Below are 24,083 nucleotides of genomic sequence, written 5' to 3' on the forward strand. Positions count from 1 at the left end.
TGTTTGCACTTTTCATTTGTGTACCTGAGCCACATTTGCTCTGTTAATACCCATATTTCCATTTTTAAAAAGCTTTCAAAGTTTTTTAGTTTTTTTTTTAACCACTCCAAATAAGATATCAGCAAATGTCACGTATCGTACTCCAAATTGTATACTACCCTAACGTCAAAAGGCACAGGTTCCAATTTACAGCCTTCACGGGTCCCTTCTTATATAACTCAGTTTTGAGATCTGTTCATTCTTATCTTTTGCTTTCTGTTTTTTTCATCTAGCTAACCGTTCTTGAAAGAATTGGTTATGCGGGTGTGGCTTGGTGGGTGTGGCAGGGGAAGGATACTGCAAAATCCCCATTCCTTCCCCACGCCTAGGGGAAGGATATTGCAAAATCTCCATTCCCAGCCAGAGGTGGTATTTGCCAGTTCTCCGAACTACTCAAAATCTCCGCTACCGGTTCTCCAGAACCTGTCAGAACCTGCTGGATTTCACCCCTGGATCCCTCCCGTCTCAGTATTATTGACACTTTAAAAAAAAAAAAAAACAAGTTATTGAGGCAAGAATTCCTTTCCAGAAGCCATAGTACCAATTTACCATTAACAAATTATTCCCCTCAAGACTTGGGTTCCACTCGCAGGCCAGATGTAATGCGTAATGTATGCATATGTATTGCAGGCCTTGCCTTTCACTTCTCATTCATCGTGGTGATTTCATCAGGCTAATAAAACTTGTGAACATATGGCTGCCTCTTCTTGGAATCCCTCCCTTAATCTTAATTCACAGCATCTAATTGTTACTGCATGAATGATTCTCTAGGCAGAATCATGTGGAAGTGAAGTAGCCCAGTAGGCCAGGGGCATCTGCTTTCCCGTTTACTGCGCAGCTACAAGTTTAACGATGGCGAAGTTTAAAGTTGTGGACTGGGTGCTAAACACTCATCTACAGCAGAATAAACGGAGTCCTCCTTGTGTAGTAGCTGCATAGGGAATTTTCTTGCCAAAACCTTTTGAAAGAGAGCATTTCAACCTGTGATCATCAAGGACATATTCATTTCATGCAGTTCTGGAGTTGAAAGGGGCTATCAAGTCCAGTCTGTTCTCGGGATGAAATCCAAATTAAAGCATTAACTTAATTATCCAGCCTGTGCTGGAAGACAATAATAGAAGGGAGTCTACTGCCTCTCTGAGGAATTAAGTTGCTTTGTTTTTACTTCTGATTTTTTTCCCCTAATGTTCAGTTGGAAACTGCCTTCAACTTAACTCCACTTGTGTTCTGCACCCTGGAGAGGACATCCTGCCCTTACTTTATGCAACCTTCGTTCAGATATTTGAAGAGGACACTGCTCTCATATTCCCCTCAGCCATCTTTGCTCAAAGCTAAACAACCCAGCTTCCCTCAGTTGCTCCCTTTCTATGACTTCACTTCTAATCCTATCATTATTTCTCTTCTCTGAGCCTGTTCCAATGTCTAAGAATCTTTCATCAACTACTATGCCCAGAACCGGACATAGAACTCAAGATGTGGTCTGACTAAAACAGAATACAGATAGTCCTCGACTTACAACCACAGCTAGGATCAGGAAATTCATCATTAAGTGAGGCGGTTATTCGGTGAGGCATCACTTGAATGCACCAGATTTCGCAACCTTTTTGGCCACGGTTGTTAAGTGAGACGTCACGTGACCATGTCTTGCGATCTTCCTGTAGGCTTCTCCACGGACTTTGCCTGTTGAAAGCCAGCTGAGAAGATCGCAAAGGGGGATGACACAACTGCAGGGCACGGCCGTTGTCATAAGTGCGAGCAGTTTGCCGCGTGCCAAGATCACCATCAAATGACCTCAGGGGCGTTACAATGGCTCCTAAGAGCAAGGTCCAGTCGTAAATTACGCTTTTCAGTGTCATTGGAATGTGGAGCCGCTGCTAAAAGAATGGTCACTAAACAAAAGATCATAAATCAAGAATGACCTATAAACAGTTAACGGTTATTTTGCACGATTCGGACCTTATGTGTTGCTAAATGTAATCTGAAATTGCTTTAGGCAACCACATCACACTGTTGGCTCAGATCATCACATCAAAATGCTATTTCCAAGATTCCCCCGCCCCCACACAAGTATCATTATTAAACGTGGTATCTCCCATTCTATATCAATGGGTTCTTGTTTCTTAGGGACTCTGCCGATGTCTATGTTAAATTTATTTCTGTTATTTTCAGACCATTCCTCTATCAGGATTGGAGTACTAATCACTCTGGTCAATGTTGCAGATTTGACCATGGTTCGCTATTCATGCTCGTCCGGGGATGTGCCTCCACGTGCATTTGCATGCGTGTGTGTGCACACGTATGCACAAAACACCCCCCGTTTTAAATGCTCCTCTGGGTCCCGTCAGCTAAACAATGCCGGCTGGCGGGCCCACAGGGGAGGGCCTTCTCTGTGGTTGCCCCAGCTCTCTGGAACCAGTTACCTCCTGAGGTCCGGACCATCCCCACCCTATTGGCCTTCCGAAAAGCTGTGAAGACCTGGCTTTTCCGGCAGGCCTGGGGCCGTTGATCTTGCTTTGCGATCTGGTGAGATCTGGCCATGAATGGTGTGAATGCGTTCTAAGGTTTTTAATGTTTTTTAATGTTTTAAATGTTTTTAGAATTTTTTTTAAAAAAATGTATTGTGAGCCGCCCTGAGTCTCCGGAGAGGGGCGGCATATAAATTTAATAAATAATAATAATAGTATATCCAGCTGCTCAGCGTGCAAAAGGTACCAAGGTTTTCCCACTCTCAGAGGACGAGGCAAAAATGATCTTGGTCTGATCCGGTTCTGGTCCGATTCAATCCAACTTGAATTTTATGTTTTCCGGTTAAAGTTTTGTGAAACACTGTATCAAACTCTTTTTTTTTTTTTTGGTACTAAAATACAGATATATATTACAGCTACTGTATTTCCTTTCTCCACCCATCTACCCATTTCCATTAACAGCAATACCATTTCTCCGGCAAATGCGGTAGAACATGAATTCATGTGCACCCTGTCTTTGCCCCTTCTCCCTCCATCCACCCCCCAATCCTCCTGCTCCACCAGTGCAGGATAATCTTTTTCTGATGGTTCAATGCTAAATAGCCTTGCAGCTTGTGGACTAAAGCTGCCTCCTTGTTCCCAACCGCTAAAACCCTTTACTAAGGTATTTATATTTCTTTTCCTAGAATAAATAATAAGAAAGTGGGAGCTGAGATCTGTGAATAGAACAGAATATGCGTGTCTGGGCCCGCAAGGGAGAAAAGCCTTTAATCTGGTTTATTTAAATGTTTGTTTGTTTTTTTCCTTTTCCTCTTGGCAATGATTCTCTTGTGTCAAGGAGAACTGAGGCCAGTGCAGCTAAATAATTTGAGGTCATGGATTTGATGTTTTTGTGGCAACGGCTGGGTCGAATGGCAATGTGTACTACATTACACTTAGAGATATGGTAAGCTGGCACAACTCCGTGTGTGTGTGTGTGTGTGTGTGTGTGTGTGTGTGTGTGTGTGTGTAAATCCACCAATTAATCCAGCTTGAATGTTGCTATGGGCTTCGACTCTTAAAGATATGACTTCATTGCATTTCCCGGCCTTTGACCAGTAAACTTTGAATGAATGACTTTTGAATCGGCTTCCCACATTTTGGCTTTCCTTGCTTGTCTTTCCTCTCATCTCGGAATTTGGCTGGGGATTTGGAGAGGAAGGTAAACTCCATAAAAATACTTTTTTTTTTCCTTTCCTTTTCAGGAGCTCAAATTCCCTTGGAACATTCGAGTTAACATCATAATACTTGATGGTAGGTTATCAAGTAGCGGCACTCCCATTAACGGGGCAGCTTCTCGGTAACCTCACCGTGTTATGCTTTGGCAGAAACAATAATATGACCATGCTACAATCGTGGCTCTAGATCTCCTCCATTGGTTATGGTTTTTTCACATTTTACCTTTTTACCCGCAGGGTAAAGCTAGGCATGCTGTTAATTGCTGTTCTTAACCGTTAAAAGCAATGTTTTGTGTGAATCCGATCACAAACATAATGCTGGGCAGAGAGGCAGGGAGATAACTTTTTATCCAGTGTCTTTTCCCTGATGAAAACCATTTTCCTGAAGTTATTTACCTCATGAAAGGGAACTTTTCTTTCTGGAAGGAAAAAAGTAGCAGCTTGGGAGAGAACTCATCAAGATCAACCCCCTTTAGGTGCCACCATTTTGATTCAAATATCCATCTAATCATGCTATTAATAGTGGGACGGGTGAGCGGAGATCTGCTGTGGCTTCTTTTTGTGTCTTCAAAATCTGTAATGATACACACACACACGTTCCGCACACTGCCCCTCCCCATCTCATGGGTTCCTTTGGTATTTGACTCTAGTACAACCAAGTTCTAAGCAAGCTTCTCACCTGGGACCATCATACCACTGGCTCAGGGTCAGTTTGGCCAGTAACAGGACTGGGCATCCCACCAAAACAGCAGAGAGCGAATGCTCAGCTATATGACTGACACTTTGATTGTCATCGGGGATGCTATTGGAGTATTGTGCCCCAGACACCAGAAATTCTTAGCTCATCTCTACATTCCCATCTGCTTTTGTTGTTGTTGTTGTTTTGTGATCCACACTTCTTTTCTTCTCCCTCTCTCCTCTCTGCCTTCTGGACAACCATTTGACTAGGATGGTATAAAGTCTCCTGCCTTGAACAGAGGGTTGGACTAGAAGACCTCGGAGATCCCTTCCAGCCCCGTGATTCTAAGTACCTGCTTTTTGGCACTCTTTAGGCCCTTGTTTGTCTTGGCTGTGAAAAAAAAAGCTGTTTTTGGAACCATTTTCAAGATTACTATTGCTTGTTTCATGGTCATAGTATCTTTAGAGTATCAATACGCTATATGCTGACGGGAAGCGTGAGGAAAGGGGTTTTCCTAGGCAAAAATTGCATGTGTCTCTATGTCTCCAACTTGGATCATATTCCTAGCTTGGAAATCTCTCTGATAAGTGGCTTGAGACCTAATTCGTATGGGAAACAAATTAGGCCCACTAATCTGGGACAAGATGGCTACTTCTGAGGAAGCCTCTCAGAATTCAGCCCAAATTGTGAGGGATTAGCTGCTACCCTGCTGCCTGGAGAGAGGCACAACTGTTGAAACATTTAGGACAGTACACTTCTGTCTTAGTTCTTCAATGATACTGTTGGGACTGTGAAAGGGTGGCGGCGGCTGGATTTTTGGGGTAGGGGAGTCAGTTTCTTAGCTCGCTTTTGTCTCTCTGAATGCTCAGCCCACCCCAGAGGCATAGCTGGCATCACAGCATGGCCCATTTCCTCCCTTCACTCATGATTGCCCAGCCCCCCCCCCCATGTTGCTTTTACTCAAGAAGGATGAAGCACCACGGGTTTGAGAGAAGCAGCATTTGGCACGAGCCTCACACCTGAGCTGCCATCATAGCCAGCCAGATGCCAACAGGTGACATCCCTCACCTTAGCCCAATCTTTGGCTCCTTTCTTATGTCCGGCATGGGGATGGAGGGGAGGTTCTAGCCAAGAATTACATTCAAGGACTCATCTTGCAGGCTGAGATTGGAGAGAGCCCCACAGTAGTGAGCAGAGAAATACCAGCAGGTTGGACCTCTCCCTATTCCTCCCCACCCCCCGTCTTGTAGACATAAAGGTGCGGCTGCATTACCTGGGCAGAATGGATTGGAAAACTCAAAGTTCTGGTGGCTGGAATCCCCCCGAGAAGAGGGGATCTGGGCTCACCTTACCCTGTTCAGAGACAATTTCATTTACACCTAAAAGTATCAAACGGGCCAGCCTTGAGCACAGCATGGTACTGAACGGCTGCAGGGATGAGCAAAGGGGCCAGAAAGTTAAAAACGGGAACTGATGCGGCAAAGAGGTGCCCTGGTAGTTTGTGACAACAGCAGCAGCAGCAGCAACAGCAGCAGCATCGTCTTGGCACCAGCTCTTGCATCATGAGAAGGAGGGCGGCCTCGAGGACCCCGCTGGATGCTTCTCCCAGAAAGGAGGAAATCTTGAAAAGGAAGTATTAAAAATCCCGGTGGTGTCATTCCTTTTTTTTGAGCATAACAGTTGGAATGTGTACGTTTCCCTCCCCTCGGAAGCAGGAAAGGCAAGTTGGGGAAGCCAATCAGCAGAAGGGAATACGAGTCAAAGCTGGCAGTTCATGAGGGATGACCATATGTCTCTGGAAACGGCACGCAGGTGAGGTCGGCGAATTCGGAGACCGTGGAGTGGGACGGGGTTTCCCCCCTGGTTGGCAGCCGCAAAAGAAAGGCCATGAGGGAGATGAGGTGGGAAGGATGAGAGTCCAGTCCAGGTACCAGTGAAAAGGGGCTTCCTGCCTCTTCTACATTATATCCTCTGTGAAGAAGAAAACATTCATCAGTAAAAAAAATAAAAAACAAAAAATAAAAATCAATGCTTTCTGCAAAACAGCACAGTTGTACAGGGTTCAGTGTATATAAACTGCACAGAGGTGAGGAAAAGCAGGGACCACAAGAACTCTACCACAGGGGTGTCAAACTCAAGGCCCGTGGGCCGAAACTGGCCCGTGGAGTGCTCAGAACTGGCCCTGGAAACAGCAAAGGGACCAGCCCACGGTGCGTCTGCCAGCGAAAATGGGAGCCCGGGAGTGCCGCTGGCAGAGGGCTAGCCAAAACAAACTAAAAACGAAACAAAAGGAGAAATGTTTCCCCTTTTGCATTTGAGTATGCAAGATGGGACAGGAAAAGAGAGAAGGAAAGAGGAGAGACAAAGAAGGGAAGATGGGAAGAGAGCAAGGAAGGAAAAAGAAGGAAAGAGGGGAAGAAAGAAGAAAGGAGAATGAAGAGGGAAGGAAAAAAGAAGGAAGGAAGGAAGGAAGGAAGGAAGGAAGGAAGGAAGGAAGGAAGGAAGGAAGGAAGGAAGGAGATTATGAGAGTGAGGGAGGGTCTGAGGGAAGTCCTGCCTTACGACTTGGCCACCACAGGTGCCCCACACGAGTGATGTCAAGCTGCCCCCCCTGGCCCCCCCAAGGTCAAACACAATCCTGATCTGGCCCTCAATGAAATCGAGTTTGACACCCCTGCTCTACAACAACCTAACCCTAATTGATTCAGGAAATGCTGGTTTCCATACATGGTAGTACCGTAGTGTGTAAATTTAAAAAAATTATGCAACGTTTGTGAGGTTTTCCTTCCGGCCATTATACAAAGGGGAGAGCAAGCTGGAACCATAGTCCTCTCTTGCTTTGAGGTTTTGTTTTCATTGGGCCTGTCAAGTTTTATTATTTGGGGACCTGGGGTTGTTACTCTTTGTGACCCAGCTGAACTTTGGAGAGTAAATTGTGTGGTTTCTCTGCCCACCAGCAGACTAACCCTCTCAAAACAAACATGGTATGAGAGAAGACGCAAGACGAGTTAAAAAATGGCTTGGATGCTGAGAGGGTTTGAAAAAAAAAATCCAGGAAAAAAAAAAAACCCTCAATGTATGTATCCCCATGGGAGAGGCAATTGGGCGGTGGCTTGTGGCTGTTACCGATGTCTCCGTTGTAAGCTCTCTTCCTTTCTGGTCACATGACCCAGAGCAGAGAGTATGCAGCCACTCTATGCTTCTCGTTGTACATATACATGCATGGTTGCAACATGAGGGGAAAACAGAAATACAGAAGCAACCCATAAGCATCACTCCTGAATCATGCACACGCATGCAACATATATGGACATTCCCTGATTGGACATTGGGATGAATCTCTCTCTCTCTGTCTCTCTCTCTCTCACACACACACATGCAATTTATTGCTTCATTACACCGAAGAAGATACAGACTCCTCCTACGGCCACTGCTGCCAAAGGAATTGGTAAGACTTCCAGAACCTATCGTATGCATGAGTTCATTCTTTCTCTTCTTTTGGATGAAGCTGAAATTAATGATGTTATTCTGTGCCTGCAATCAGATTCATTGACTATGCATGGCCTTGGAGACTGAAGCTCCAATCACAAAAGGGAAACTGCCTCTCAGGCCTCGAAAACGGGTCTCTTCCTGCAATCTTAACTGCAGGTTGATGTCGCATTCCCACCCATTCAAACCAGGAAGCTCTCTTCTTCTGGAATCCTTTATTATAATCTCTCTGAGCAGCTCCCACTCAGATGAAGGAAGAATAGAGGTAGTCCTCGACCTACGACTACAACTGACCCCCACATTTCTGTTGCTAAGCGAGAAGTTTGCTAAGTGAATTTTGCCCCATTTTACGACCTTCCTAGCCACCGTTGTTAGGCAAATCACTGCAGTTATTAAGTTAGTAAAATGGTTGTTAGACGAATCAGATGACCCCGGGACACTGCAATCATCATAAATATGAGTCAGTCGCCAAGCGTCTGAATTTTGATCCCATGACCATGGGGATGTTGTGAGGGTCATAAGTGTGAAAAGTGGTCATAAGTCACCTTTTTAGTGATGTGACTTTGGATGGTCGCTAAATGAACTGTTGTAAGTCGAGGACTACCTGTACTCCATCGTGGCAGAAAATCGGGAAAGGACTGCCTGTGTTCTGCTTAATTATTTATAATTATACATATAACATACAGGATGATCTTTGCAACACGTTACAGAATCTGTGAATATCGTAAGAGCCAAGGTGGCGCAGTGGTTAGAATGCAGTACTGCAGGCTACTTCTGCTGACTGCCGGCTGCCTGCAATTTGGCAGATCAAATCTCACCAGGCTCAAGGTTTACTCAGCCTTCCATCCTTCCGAGGTGGGTAAAATGAGGACCCAGATTATTGGGGGCAATAGGCTCACTCTGTAAACTGCTTAGAGACGGCTGTAAAAGCACTGTGAAGCCGTATATAAGTCTAAGTGCTATTGCTATAGGGCATTATATGCCAAAACAACTAGACCCTGGGACAGTTTTTTCCCTTGTGCCATCAATCTGCTGAACACCTAATTCTCACAGTGCTGCCTAAAGTCTATGTGTACTTACCCATGTGGTGTAGTTGTAATATCATTATGTAGCCTTCTTATTATTTTCTATACGCCCCCTTTTATTGGTATCATGAACATTATTATTCTGTTGGTTTGCATGTATACTGAGAGTTCCTGTACTGGAGACACTTGGCCAAATAAAGTATTCACTTCAATTCCCTTTCCATAGTCTATTGCTATTGCTATTGTGGGTTGGGTTGGCTGGAGGCACTTTAAATCTTGAGGACCGGGCTGGAGAACATGGATTTTTATTCCCTGGGTACACCATCGGGATCAGAAAGCTATTACAAAGCCCTAAAGGCCCTCCTTAAGAAATCTAAAAAATGACTGTACCATCTTCTCTTTTTCCCCCCCCAAGCATAACAACAGAATATTGGAGTAGTTTGGCAAGCAAATGTCCCTTAGCACTCTAGGTGAGTCTGTTTGTTTCTTGGCTGGTTTTCTCCTGGCTTCCCAGGAGCCAAGCGAGGGAAAGTAGCAGAGCAGATTTGACACAAAAGAGAAGTGATGTTCTATGAGTCTAAGATTCTTAGCCAAAGGCAGACAGAGGAACACAGACTCAAGGCTCTTGAGGATGATATAAATGAAATATTCAGGACTGTTATTGTGAGGTTGTGAGTGCAGGTATGGGAGTCCTCGACTTACAACCACAACTGAGCCCAAAGATTATGTTAAGTAAGCGAGACATTTCTTAAGTGAGTTTTGCCCCATTTTATGGCCTTTCTTGCCTCGGTTGTTAAGTGACTCATTGCCATTGATAAGTTAGCAACCTGGGTGTTCAGTGAATCTGCCTTCCCCATTGCCGTTGCTAGTCAGAAGGTCGCAAAAGGGGATCTTCATGACCTTTTGGACACAGCAAAGGTCATAACATTCAAGAACAATGGTTCCTGCAACTGTTCTTCGTATGTTTTAACCTCCAGTCCCCTAATCATCTTTGTTGCTCTTCTCTGCACTCTTGCACAATTGGTTGAAGAGAGATGAATGTTCCTATATATATAATGAAACATTTTCCCCAGAAAGAGGACTGAGGTAGACAAGAGCGCTTGATAACATAAATGTGGGGGTCTACATTTCCTCTCTGCACCCCAATCCTCTTCCTCCCCAAAAGGATTTGATCAACGACAACACAACATCCTCCTAACACAATTACACACTGGTGAACTAGGACAAGACAAAACTAGAATAGGCCTCTAGGAACACAGGACGTCAGTGAGGCCACACCAACACAGAGAACTTACCGCAGTGCCAACAAAATCTGTTGAAAATATTAAAAAAAAAAGAAAGTTAGGATTATGGTCCGTGTTGCCCAATTTTCCTACCACTGTCTTGGGCCTAGCTTGGGCCTATTTGGGTGGATTCTAAATAGGCTAGAAGTGTGCATTGAATGTTGTGTGTAACCTGAAAAGGTAGCCAGGAGGGTGGCATCTTGGATCGTTTGGTGCCAATGATGTTCAATCAAATCCTAAACAGTAAAGAGCCCTGGTGGCACAGTGGTTAGAATGCGGTAGAATAGAATAGATTAATAACTTCATTGTCACTTTGAATGTACACTAATCGGCATATATGAAAATGAAAATTCGTTCCATACAGCTCTCAAAAAGGTCACCACCTCCAATATATACACTACATAAACATGACAAACATGATTTGCTCCTAGAAGCACGAAGCCAAAAACACCAGCCTGAAGATGATGAATGAGACTTCGTCGAAACGTCGCCAAGACACTTCCAATTTTATGCGGGAGAAAACCCGAATAATCAAAGACCTACATACAAACACCCGCGAAAACCTCAGAAAACATACATACATACATACATACATACATACATACATACATACCTGGGATGGGTTTCACCTACCTTTCCTACTGGTTTGCTCACTTCTGCGCATGCGCAGATCCTATTTGATGACATCCGGGTGGGTGGGCGGAGCCTCCTGCCACCGCTGCTACCGGTTGATTCTCCCGAACCAGGGGTGAACCGGTAGTAACCCACCACTGATACATACATACATACATACATACATTCTAAAAATATGAGTTCCAGGTATATTAGTAAAGAAAGAAGCAGACATCCTGCGAGCTCCGAAACTTAAAATTTTAAAATTTTAAGTTCCGGAGCTCGTAGGATGTCTACTTCTTTCTTTACATACATACATATAGTATTGCAGGCTAACTCTCTGCTGACTGCCAGGAGTTCAATCCTAACCAGTTCAAGGTTGTCTCAGCCTTCCATCCTTCCGAGGTCGGTAAAATGAGGACCCAGATTGTTGGGGGCAATGTGCTGATTCTGTAAACTGCTTAGAGAGGGCTTAAAGCAGTATGAAGCAGTATATACAGTAGTGACCAAAATTGTGGAAACCTTTTGGGAAAAGTGTGTTTTCTAAAACCAGCTAATAACACCACTTTTTTTTTTTAGTAGTACCATAAATTTATATATCAATGGAAAGATAATTTAATTAAGAATGTAATGCAATAAGTTTTATGAAGGATTTGCTATTAGAGTAGCAGTTAAAGTATAAAGAAGAAAAGAGAAACATGTAGAAAAAACGAGATATACAAAAATTGTCACCATGTCAGTTAATAATTAGTTGGGTAACCTTTAGCATGAATTACAGCCTTACAACGTCTTCCCATGGAGCGAACCAAGTCTTTTAGTTCTGCAGCTGTTATAATGTGAAACCAAGATTGGATGATTGCTTCCATTAACTTGGTTTTATTGCTGGGTTGCTTCTGACTAACAAGTTTCTTTAGTCAGCTCCATTGATTTTCAATTGGGTTAAAGTCTGGGCTATTCCCAGGCCATTCCACCAGTGGAATATGATTATCTTGACCCCCCCCACCAAAAGGGGTGTTATTAGCCATCAAACCTCAAAAATGCACTTTCCCCAAAAGGTTTCCACAATTATGGCCACTACTTTACATCCCGACTAGACTGTGTTGCTTCCCTGTGTCGTATAATATATGTGGGTTCGTGGGTATAGACATAATTTTGTATTTATTTATTTAGTCATTTATTTGGTCAGGTTTATGTAGTGTATATTGGAGGTGGTGACCTTTGGAGAGCTGTATGCAACGGATTTTCATTTTAACGCATGCCGATTAGTGTACATTTAAAGTGACAATAAAGTTAGTCTAAGTCTATATAAGCCTCAGTGCTACTGCTATTGCTAATGATTCAGAAGCAAGGGCTGTGGTTTTAATGGGATGCATGCGCTTCCTCACAAATGTCTTTGAAGACCACAGTGTCTCATTTAGTTTAGTGTTCTCTTAATGCGCTATTAGATGAGGACTGTTTTTCATCTACAATTTGAGCAGGGGCCCTGAATTATCCTTAAAGTCCTTAAAAATGAGGCAGGGTTTCAGCAGCAGCTCGCCATTCTTTCATGACTCCTTTTGCCGTTTTATTCTTCTAAAACTGATGCTTTTTTTGTGTGTGTGTTAAAGGAGCCCATAAAGCTCTCTCTCTTTCTCTCTCTCCACCATTGCTGCCTAAAATTGAATACAGATGGACTAGACAGAATTGCCAGCTCTTCAGTGGGCTGTTTTAGGTGTGAATTTAACAGTAATTGAATCTGCAGTAGTGAAAGTTTTGCAAAGCATAGGAATAAATCACGGCTGCCAACTAACTGCAGAAGGCAATGGTTGAAAACCTGCCAGTCGACATCAGGCTATTTTATTTGGGGTGGGGGGTGGGGAGTGGCATTTGTGGAAGTTTCTAAAAAAAGATCAGCAGCATGGCTTGCCTTAGACATGAGTTTATCCTTTGGATGGGGACTTACAAGCACCTTGCTGTTTATGGGCTCTCAGGCACCAACCATCTGCGTCTCCATCCCTAACCTTTGAACAGAGGGAGCACAAATAGCTCCACCCTGAAGAGGTGACAGTATTTGGAGCTTGAATTAAAAGTGGGTGGGGTGATATAGTATATAAAATCACAGAATAGGATGGGATGGGATGGAATGGAATAGGAATAGGAATAGGAATAGGAATAGGATAGGATAGGATAGGATAGGATAGGATAGGATAGGATGGCCTTGGTGGCGCAACAGACTAAAGTGCTGTTAAGTAGCACCAGCTGTCTGCAATTACTGCAAGTTCAAATCTCACCAGGCTCAAGGTTGACTCAGCCTTCCATCCTTCCGAGGTAAGCAAAATGAGGACCCGGATTGTGGGGGCAATAAGCTGACTTTGCATAAAAAAGAACACCGCTTGGGGGGGGGGAAGCCCTACTAAGCAGGTATATACAAAAGTATGAAGGCTATTGTTTAATGCATTGTAAGCCGCCTTGAGTCTCCGGAGAAGGGGGGCATATAAATCGAACCAATAAATAAATAATAATAAATAGGATAGGATAGGATAGGATAGGATAGGATAGGATAGGATAGGATAGGATAGGATAGGATAGGATAAGCTGGAAGGGACTTTGGAGGTCCTCTAGTCCAGCCCCCTGCTCAGGCAGGAGAACCTATACTATTTCAGATAAGTGACTGTGTAGACCACGGGTATCAAACTCGATCGCGTCACATGACTAATTGTGACATATCGCGACATTTTTTGCCTTTGTGGAGCCGGGGTGGGTGTGGCCTGTGCATGACCCATGTGGCCTGCAGGCCACCAGGCCTGGTCTAGACTCTACTTAAAAAACATCCAGTGATGGAGCATCCATGATTTCTGGAGGCAAGTTGTTCCACCGGTTAATTTTCCTCACTGTTAGGAAGTTTCTCCTTAAACGTATTGGATAATCAGGGAAGTTTTTCTTCCCTCTGATAAAATATAAGAATCCGGGGTTCTTAAATAGAGGATTTACCTGTATTTAAAGAAGCTGTCCTTAAATAACAGCAGTTGGCAAGCGTCAAGTAGGAATTGGCTTGTTGCCCCAATCATATCACGATTATGAGTTTACAAAGTGGAATATACGGTTAGTACATCTGGTTAGCAGTGGCGTAACAATGAATACTGGTATAGACAGACCTTTGACCTGTAATGGCCCAGATAGACTGCATAGAGAATTTTCTCTGGCTGTCTTTCCACATATGAATGGAAAGGGGATTTGTTTGTGTTTTGTTTTGTTTTTTAATTTCTTCCCATCGTTATTTCTTGCTGTTTCAGCATTTGGTTCTTGCTGGCAAGTCTGCCTTTCCTTAATATAAACAGATGGAGCGAACCCAGAGTCCAGGAGATTTATTCTGATTAATTAAATTTCCAATTAGGCACCTTTGATTCTCTGGCTTTCATCTAAGACTTGGCAGGATCCGGGGAAGAAAGGCAGGGAGTGTCTACATTTCCTCTCGGGCGGGGAGGTGTGGGGGTGAGAGAGAGAATAGGACTCACCTAATGTCACCCAGGCAGCTTCAAATGCTTAATGAGCATTTGAATCTGGACTTCTCTATTCATTATCTAACACTTTTATCTGCTCCTCCAAGTGAGATGCAACTTCGAGCACCGCAAGAAAAGAAAAGATGTTTCTACTATCCATTCTTTTCATCAAAACCATCAAAATCATAAGTGCATTTTTTTTTCCTTTTCATGAAAGAAGTCTAGAAAGAGTTTCCATCCAATAAATGTAGATACAATATTGTGGGGTTTTTTTCCCCAAGCAAAGAAGTCAATTTACCCATCTCTGCCAGCTCCATCTACTTCCCCAACTATTCCTCTATTGTGGGTAGTGTCAAACTTTTCCTCTTTTGAGAATATAGTAATCCCGCTGCAATTGTCATATATATAAGAACAAATCTATTCATTTGTCCCAAAAGTTGTACATTAGTTTTTAAAATAATCTGATTTGTCTTTTTCACATGCCCTCTGTAAAATGTCCTTTCATGTCGTTCATATTTCCAGCAAAGATTTGAAATATCTTTATAGATTCCAGACAATTTCTCTGGTGAGAAATACCAATGGTACCTTCCCTTTTAAGGCTAGAACAAAATGTAAAATTTAATCCTTTCAATCCTGTGATCTTTTTGTAATCATAGTGTAAGGCAGGGGTGAAATGCTACCGGTACTGCTAAACCGGTAGCGATGGTGGCGGGTGGTTCGGAGTACCGGTAGCGACCGCAGCGTGAGGCTCCGCCCACCCGCCTGGTTGTCGTTACTTCCTGGTTTTAACCAGGAAGTAACCTGTTTTTTACCCTCTGCGCATGCACAGAAGGGTTTGTGCATGTGAAGATGTGTACGTGACGTAGCGCATGCACTTCCGAACCGGTAGGGAAGGTAAGTAGATTTCATCCCTGGTGTAAGGGACAATTTTGAAACTATCCTAATTCAAAGGAAATCAGAAGCTTCTCCTTTCTATTTTTTAAAATCATTTTTTCCTGTACTTTGCCTTCTCTTTCTTTGTCTTATTTATTTCAGTATTAATTTGTGATGGGTTTTTTTTTTGTTCTCTCTAAAATGTATTGGTTAGATTTGGATGCTGCCCATAAACTAGAGGCCACTAGTTTAATGTTTATTAAAATTTATACTAAAAAAAAAAGAAAGAAAAGATGCACAGGAAATGTGGTTTTATCTTACCAGAGAATCCTATAAAATAAAAATCCTTTTAGATAAAATCCTATAAGATAAATCCTTTTAGATATCCTATAATATAACATCTTAAAATCCTTTTAGATATCCTATAGGATAAAATCCTTTTTGTGATAGCAGGGATGGTGGGGCAGAAGTTGATGGGTTTGCCAATACAACTTGGTTGTCAAAATAATTCATTTGGAGTGGGGGGCAGAGAAAGTTTGTGCAATGAACTGGATAGGGTTGTGATACTTAAAATATTGGATTAAAGCCCTAAATGGTTGGGAATCTGATTATCTGCTGAACAGCCTCTCCTCGTATGAAGATGCACAGTGATTCAGTACAGCAAGGGGAACTCTTCCGTAGAAGCTAATGTTGGCAGAAGGTTGACCCTGCAGAATGGCCTTCTCTTATCTGGCTTCCAAGCCATAGAAGAGTTGTTTGGCTCCCAGTATTTAGGAGGTCAGCTTTGCCATGAAATTAATGGCTTACTAAGATGCGCTGTGGCTCAGTGACTTAATGATGCTAGTCTCGGCTCCGGTGGTTTCAGCCCAAGCACTGTGTAGCGTAACAGGGTGAGCTCCTGTTACTCACCTCAGCTTCTGTCTATCCTAAGAGTTTAAAAGCATGTTCTGTGCAAGTGGATAGATAGATACCACTTTGGCAGGGAGACGAGTTGATACTCTGTGCGGGCAGTCAGATTCCTGACCACTTTGAACCTTCCTGGTGGCCATGCCCACTTGCAAGGCAGCTCCGGGAAGGGATGGGGGGGTCTCGGGTGACATTGCGGGAAGAGCTGCTCATCTTTCTCTCTGGTGCGAAGGCAGATTGCTCTCCTGTGGCACACCTTAGGAAGCATGCAAGCATGTCCTCTAACAGGGCTGGTACCTTGGCAAGCCAAACTACTACTCTGCAATAGCATTGTGGTCTTCTGGCTAGCATAACAATGCCATACACTAACAACAACAACAACAACAACGATAGCTCAATCATTTGTGGCTGATTTTACTTGAATATGTATTTCAATTATATTCATACTGGTTTTTTTTTAAAACTTTAGATTTGTTATTGTCATAAGCCGCTTAGTGATATGAAACAAACAGAAAGGTGGAGCATAAATGCAATAATAAAGGAAAGTGATATAACCTCCCAATAGTTCCCCCTTTTTTTTGCAAACTGAAGATTGGGTGGGCAAAAATGTCATCCAAACTTCAGGAATGAAGGAATCAATGGGGAGGGCCGCTTGGATCCTGAATCAATGTCATCCTCTATTCATGCCTGCTAAAGCCTTATGTTTTTCCCAAAGTAAAATTTGAATATACAGGTAGTCCTCAACTTACAACCACAATTGAGCCCAAGATTCAAGTTAAGTCAGAAATTCGTTAAATGAATTTTGCCCCATCTTATGACTGTTCTTGCCACACTTTTTAAGTGAATCACTGCAGTTGCTAAATTAATAACATGGTTGTTAAGTGAATCTAGCTTCCCCATTGACGTTGCTTGTCAGACGGTTGCAAAAGGGGATCACATGACTCCTGCACACACTATCATAAATGTGAGTCAATTGCCGAGCATTCAAATGTAAATCATGGGACCATGGGGATTCTACAAGGGTTGTAAGTGTGAAAAACAGTCGTGTCACTTTTTTCACTTTGAACGGTCACTAAATGAACTGTTGTAAGTCGAAGACTACTTGTACAGAATTCTAACATTGTTCCCTAGCATTGGGTTAAATGCCTGTAATTTCAGGCACCTTTCTAAGTTTTTCCATTATCCAGACATGCATTTCTGCATTAAATAGGAAGGCACCCTATTGTAGTTACCGTGTTTCCCCGAAAATAAGACCCGGTCTTATATTAATTTTTGCTCCAAAAGACGCATTAGGGCTTATTTTCTGGTTAGATCTTATTTTTAGGGAAATACGGTACTAAATACATCCATCTGGCTGACAATCTTAACTGGGGCTTATTTTGGGGGTAGAGCTTATATTATGAGCATCCTGAAAAAATCATGTTAGGACTTATTTTCCGGTTGGGTCTTATTTTCGGGGAAACAGTATATTTGAGATAATGAATGCTGGACCAGGGCCTCAACCGCATGCAGAATGGACAAGGGGGAGCTTGGTCTCTGTAGTGTTTCTGTATGCAAAGCCGAGAGCACTCACCTTTGTTCTCTGTTTTGAGCTCTTCGTGAAGCAGGTCGTTCTGCCGGTTGCCAAGGACGAAGGCCAGGAAGGAGAGGATAAGGGCATTCAAGATGCCAATGATGGCTAAGATATAAGCCCAGCGCACGGAGCAGTCGCCCAATGAGTACTTCCCTGTCTTCTCCCCGCACATGTCCCTGATGGTCTCTGAGTCCCAGCCATCTGGGAATATCATGCAGCCCAGCACCAGGCAGAGAGCTGGACAAAGAAAAGAGGAAGGAAGGAAGGCAGATTGTTAACCAGGCAGTGCTCACATCAGCTGATTGCAGATGGAAGGGAATCTCGCACGGCATCCCTGTTAGGAAATGACTATTACCTAACTTGTTGGGTTGGCAATATATAAACCATCAATGTAGCTTTAAGACTGCTGTATTGCATCATACTGTGTCCTGATTGGTTAGCTCTGTAGCCAATCTCCTTAAGAGGGAGCTAGAAAAAATGGTTTGTTCTCTTTGCTGCTCTTGCTCTCTGATATCTCTGCATGCTACTGTTTGCAAATCCAGAAGAACTGTTTATTGTAAATGACTATGATGACTGGTAAGACGACTTTGTTATTGGATTATCCCTGGACTATCGTTTTGGCTATCTCCTGCTTTATATGTGTATGACCTGGACTGTTTATTGGACTATGCCTTACTATTTCCTGAAAGTAAACACAACTCAGTGTATCTGTGTGGTGACTGTGTTTATTTGTAACTACTCTCAATCGCTTTCATGTGCACACCCTTGCTACTCTGCGAATTCCTTAACAATTCCTAAAAATAAAAACCAAAGTCTGTACTTAAAATAGTTCTAACCTTTCTCCCTCCAGCCCTGAAGACATTAACTAGTGAGGTAATAAAATGACTGCAAGCAAACAACCAATCTCAGAGAGCAGCAACAGAAAACAGATACGAATTGCAGGACTCCACAGTTCAACCTGAGCTACAAATATTCTCTTCTATTGAAAGAAATTTTTATTCCCCAAGGATTCCATTGTGAACATTCAATGCATTTTCCATGCAAATGTGACATGTATTCAATTCATGGTGGTGGTGATGGATATTGCACAATTGTCAAGACTGACTTGAACTTTCACCTATATTCCACTTTGCTTACAGCTTGACAAAGAATGGGGGGTGGAGGTGGATTGGAGTGCATCCAAGCATCATTGGTTCCCCTGAGACAATGTTCCCTCCCTCAAGGACACCCAGAGCAGATGCCACAGCATGATTGACTGGTTCCCAAAATAAAATGGACAGAAGTGATTGGTGGATGTAATGGACTGTGAGTGGCCCGTGGGGAAAGGGGAAATGAACTATGTGTGTGTTTGTGCGGGAAACCCAGAGCTGATTTCACATCTTCTGTGCCAATGTGGATTTATTCAGTAAAGTTTATATTCTTGGTAAAATAACGTCCCAGGAGGTTTCTTTTTCTGGATTTGCCAACTGGACAGCTGACAATGATATTCATTTCCCCTTCATCCCAACCTAGTCTCCCTCGACCTGTTGGCTTTCAAGATGCTGGACCATAAGAGATATCGCTCTCAGCCAGCATAACCAACTGGCACAAAGTCTGGAGACTTGCAGTGTGCCTCATCTGAAGGCCACTTGAGTTACCTCAAGCATCACTCCCATGTTTCAAAGTTTGCCTTTAAAGTAATGAAATTTAAATTCCTTGAAAAGTAATCATAATAGTTAATTGGCATTGACAAAAGTACCACCAGCCAATCGTACATCTTAAAGTTACCAAGGCTGAGAAACACTGTTTTACTTCATTGAAGCTGAGGTGCCCTTACCCATTTTCCCACATAACTGGCAATTACTCATGTGCCCTTACACACCACAACCACCTAGTGAAGCCTGGCCATAAGACTGGCCTCCTGTCCTGCCCCAGGGAAGGGAGGAGAGATGGTTGGTACCATATTTTTTGGAGTATAAGATGCACCGAAATATAAGACGCACCTTAGTTTTTGGGGAGGAAAATAAAAAAAAAGCTGATTGGCAGGTGGATCAGCCTCCCGGAATACCCCCAATCAGCTGTTCCCAGAGGTGAATTTTAGCAACAGGTTCCTTGATTGTGAGCTCTGTGCCTTGCTTTTTTTTGCTTTTTTTTCTGCCTCTGAAACTTCTGAAACTCCGTTTCAGAAAAAACCTTTTTTTCTGCCTCTGAAAGCCTCCGAAACAGAGCTTCAGAAAAAAAGCCTCTGAAGCTCTGTTTGGAGGCTTCTTTTCTGAAGCTCTGTTTGGGGGCTTCTTTTCTGAAGCTTTGTTTCTGATGCTTTTTTCAGCCTCTGAAACCTCCGTTTGAGAAGCTGGGCGGGGCTACATTCAGAGTATAAGACGCACCCAGATTTTCACCTTCTTTTTTGGGGGAAAAAGATGTGTCTTATACTGCGAAAAATACGGTAATTCATTTGGAGAGCAATTGATTGAAGCTCCTTGCTCAGGCTAGTTTGTTCTAGTGCACAGGTGTCAAACTTGCCGTGTCGTGTCACACGACATATCACAATGTTTTTTGCCTTCGCGGAGCTGGGGTGGCCGTGGCCTGCATGTGACGCATCCGGCCTGTGGGCCGCCAGTTTGACACTCCTGAATCTAATGTAAAAATGAAACACAACAGAGTCTCCCTTCCTTCCTTCCTTCCTTCCTTCCTTCCTTCCTTCCTTCCTTCCTTCCTTCCTTCCTTCCTTCCTTCCTTCGTGTTTGACAAGAACTCAGTCTCAGCATGAACTGCTTGGTCAAGAACAAAAAGGAAGCTGCTAAGATCAGGCCACCAACAAATCAATTTGACAGCTCCTGGTCAGCATAGTCAATATTTTTTTCTGTTGGGGCCTCTGAAGCTCCGCTGCTCTTGGGGCTTTTTTTTTTTTTGCAAAAAGTTTTTTTTTTAATTTTTTTTCTAAACATACAAATTACATCCTTTCGGAACAGAGCTTTGATCCGGTCATCACTTTGTTCAATTTTTAACAAAATCTTTAACAAAATTTTATCTATTCTGTTTTGCCATAGCACTTATTTCTAAATCTTAGATCACATATACAACTAATACAATCTTAGAAAAAAAATGAACACATATTTACTTAATCGAAACAATAACCCTTCTATTAACCCACCTTAATTCTTAATTCAATTAATAACTCATAATGCAACCATTCTTACCCTAAATCCTCACTATAAACAATACAATTCAAACGTATTTATATTTCATTATGCTCATTAAATCTTTATTCCATTATTACTTTATCAAATTTAAATCCTATCTTTTTAATTCTAGAAATATAGCAATTTAACATTTAAACATAGTTCTTAGTTCAAATAATGCTCTTTAACACAATTTCTTGCTCTTGGGGCTTTGATGGTGGAGCTACCTGGAGTCTCTCTGCAAATCCTTTGCTGTGAATTCCTGTTTTCATGGCTCTGGGAACCAGAGGGGGTATTCAGCCAGTTCAGACTGGTTCACCTGAACCGGTAGCAGAATTGTGGGTGGACCCACCCACCCCGGCTCTATGTCATCCTATTTAGGCATGTTTTTGCGGCTGGGTGCATGCACGAAAGGCAGGCGCATGCGTGAACCTGGTGAGTGCACTCACGAAGCGAGGGAGCGCACATGGGCTGAACCAGTAGTAACATAATGTGAAACCCACCGCTCAGTGGTGGGTTCCTCCCGGTTCGGTTCGGTCCGGTTCGGCCGAGCCGGTAGCGGTGACGATATGACGTCACCGAACCGGTTCTCCCCCCCCGCCCCCCCATGTTATTCTTACCTTTTATTTGGTCCCACCCCCAATCTATTGCTGCCTCCTGAGTCCCAGCTGATGACTAGAGGGAAAAAAACTGTTTAAACTCTTGCCGCAGGGCTTCAAAGGGCCGTCCTACAGCTGATCAGTGTTAAAAGCAAACAAATGAGTCGAATCGTAAGTGCGAAGACCGGTCATAAGTGTGAGGACCGGTCATAAGTGCGAGGACCTTCCAGAAATGACTCTGACCAGCTAGCCACACCCACCTAGTCACATGACCTCCAAGCCACACCCACAAAATAAGCCACGCTCACAGAACCGGTAGTAAAAAAATTTAGAACCCACCCCTGCCACTGCTGCTGGAAACTCAGCACCTCCAGCTGCAGCCCTTTGATGCTGACTTGGGAATTGAAAATCCCAATAATGATTTTCCTATGGATAGGGTTTGTGTGTGTATGAAAAAGAGAGTGGGGAGGGAGGGAGGGAGGAGGAGAGGGGGAGAGAGGGATATTTCTTATGCCAGTAGAAGAGAAATGCCGCAATGAAACCCATCAATGGTGCTCCATGGGGAAAGGGAGCTGTCATAAAGATCCTTGAAATTTTCGCTTTGGGGATATCAGTGGGACTATTGACCTCATGGAGGACTTGACATTCCACAAGATTGATATTCTCTTATCAACAACACACAAAGATAATAAGAAACAGGTTTTACTGATTCAGTCTCTCTGACAATCATAGCAAAATTAGCCCTGGACAGGCAGAACCCAGTGTCCAGATGGGCGCGCGAGGTCCCACAGCAGTTCTACCAGACCAAGAAGCTTTTGACTCCTTCTCTCTCTTGGTTCCATCCTTCGCCATCTCCCTAGGTGAGACAGTAAATTATAATGCCTTCAGTGACAGTGACAGAGCATTTAAATATGAAAAATGGTCATAAATCGCTTTTTTCAGTGCCGTTGTAACTTTGAACAGTCACTAAAGAAATGTGGTAAGTCAAGGATTACCTGCATTACTTTACAGGTTGCATAACTAAGCACTGGAACCAAATCCTAATTCACAGCCCTAAATGCCAATCCTAGTGAACCTCAGATTAAACAAAATTCACCATTGGGCAGTTTGTCTATTGCATTTTACCTGAGCTTCTCATAGTAATCATGTCTCAAATAGTTTTTAACAGTTCATTAGACTAGGAACTTCTGACTTCTCAACACAAACAAGTTCAAACAAAAGAAGATAAACTTCAGGTTCCCCCAATCTAAGCCACCTATAGCCTTCCTTTTTAAATAAGTAGATAAGTAAAACCTGCCTACTTCAATATCTTGCATGAGGAAGTCCTGTCTGATGGAAAGGAACACAATCACTTAATACAAAGTGGCTTCAGTCTTTGGCTTCCTCTTCTTCACTTGTCCTTTTTATATGTTGTATTGTACAATATATATTATCCCATTTTCCTTGATCATACTGTAGCCTAATGTTCACACCAACATAACTTTAGTTAAACTACTGCTGATGGCTAGATTCCTTGTGGCTCTAGCCCTAAGATTTGGAATCTATAAAAGAATTTATTTATTTTTTTATTTGATTTATATGCCGCCCTTCTCCGGAGACTCAGGGCGGCTTACAATGTGCTAAGCAATAGCCTTCATCCTTTTGTATATTTATACAAAGTCAGCTTATTGCCCCCACAACTGGGTCCTCAGTTTACCTACCTTAGAAAGGATGGAAGGCTGAGTCAATCTTGAGCCTGGCGAGATTCGAACCTGCAGTAATTGCAGGCAGCTGGTCTTAATAACAGGGTGCTTTAGATCACTGTACTACCAAGGCTCCTTAGACCTATAACTGCTACATTTACAGTAGGGTAAGGTAAAATGCAGAGTACAAAACACTTAAAAGATGACCTCATAGCCTGCCTTGCTGAGCCCTTCAAAATACTATATGCACAAAGGGGAAGAGATGGGTTTGCCTCTAGAATGAACAATTTTCAGGATCTTGGATAGTTCAGCCCACAAAATTACAGGACTAGGCTCAGTTCGACCTATAAGAACTACTGCTCTTCAGAATCTGTCTTTAGACCAGGGATCAGCAACCTGCGGCTCTGGAGCCGCATGTGGCTCTTTCACCCCTCTGCTGTGGCTCCTTGTCACTCAAAATATGCGTCACAACCACCAATGTGCGACACCCACCGGCACGCAATTTATTGAGCTTTCCAATCCCCGGTAGGCCAACCATGAATAAATCCAAGAAAAGAAAAGTTTCAGAAGAAAACAGAATGTTTAATTCAACCACATATGCTAGTTTTGTGGCCACTCAAGAAATAGTCAGGCACAGGAAGGGTTTTGTGGTTCCCAGTGTTTTCTTTTCTGTGGGAAATGGGTCCAAATGGCTCTTTGAGTGTTTAAGGTTGCAGACCCCTGCTTTAGACAACCAAAACTGGCTAGCTGACCAAGAGCTTATCTAACAGAATAACAGACTGGGAAGGGACCTTAGAGGTCTTCCAGTCAAGCAGGCTGTCAAACTCAATTTCATTGAGGGCCACATCAGGGTTGTGTTTGTGGGCTGGTGTGGTGTGGCCAGGGTGGGTGTGGGGGGGCCCCTGTGGTGGCCCGAGTGCTCTGCCAGCGAAAACAGGCTCCTGAGCTCCGTTTTCACCTGCGACGGCCTCCTACAACCTTCTGCCACCGAAAACAGTGCT

The 24,083-nt window shown here is 43.2% G+C and overlaps 1 protein-coding gene across 1 annotated transcript in view; it reads right to left on the bottom strand.

Moving 5' to 3' along the window:
* Positions 1-10,161: 10,161 nt before the first annotated feature.
* The window catches only part of LHFPL4 (LHFPL tetraspan subfamily member 4), a 73,622-nt gene continuing 59,700 nt past the window's right edge, over positions 10,162-24,083 (bottom strand). Inside the window, exons 2-3 of the mRNA XM_070934341.1 lie at positions 17,641-17,877; positions 10,162-10,226 (exon numbers count right to left, since the gene is read on the bottom strand). Of these exons, the coding sequence (XP_070790442.1) occupies positions 10,162-10,226; positions 17,641-17,877 (302 nt within the window). The remainder of the gene's footprint in view (positions 10,227-17,640; positions 17,878-24,083) is intronic.

This window comes from Pituophis catenifer, unplaced genomic scaffold (genome assembly GCF_029215685.1).
Source record: "Pituophis catenifer annectens isolate HBS135680 unplaced genomic scaffold, rPitCat1.0.hap2 SCAF_2, whole genome shotgun sequence".
NCBI lineage: Eukaryota > Metazoa > Chordata > Lepidosauria > Squamata > Colubridae > Pituophis > Pituophis catenifer.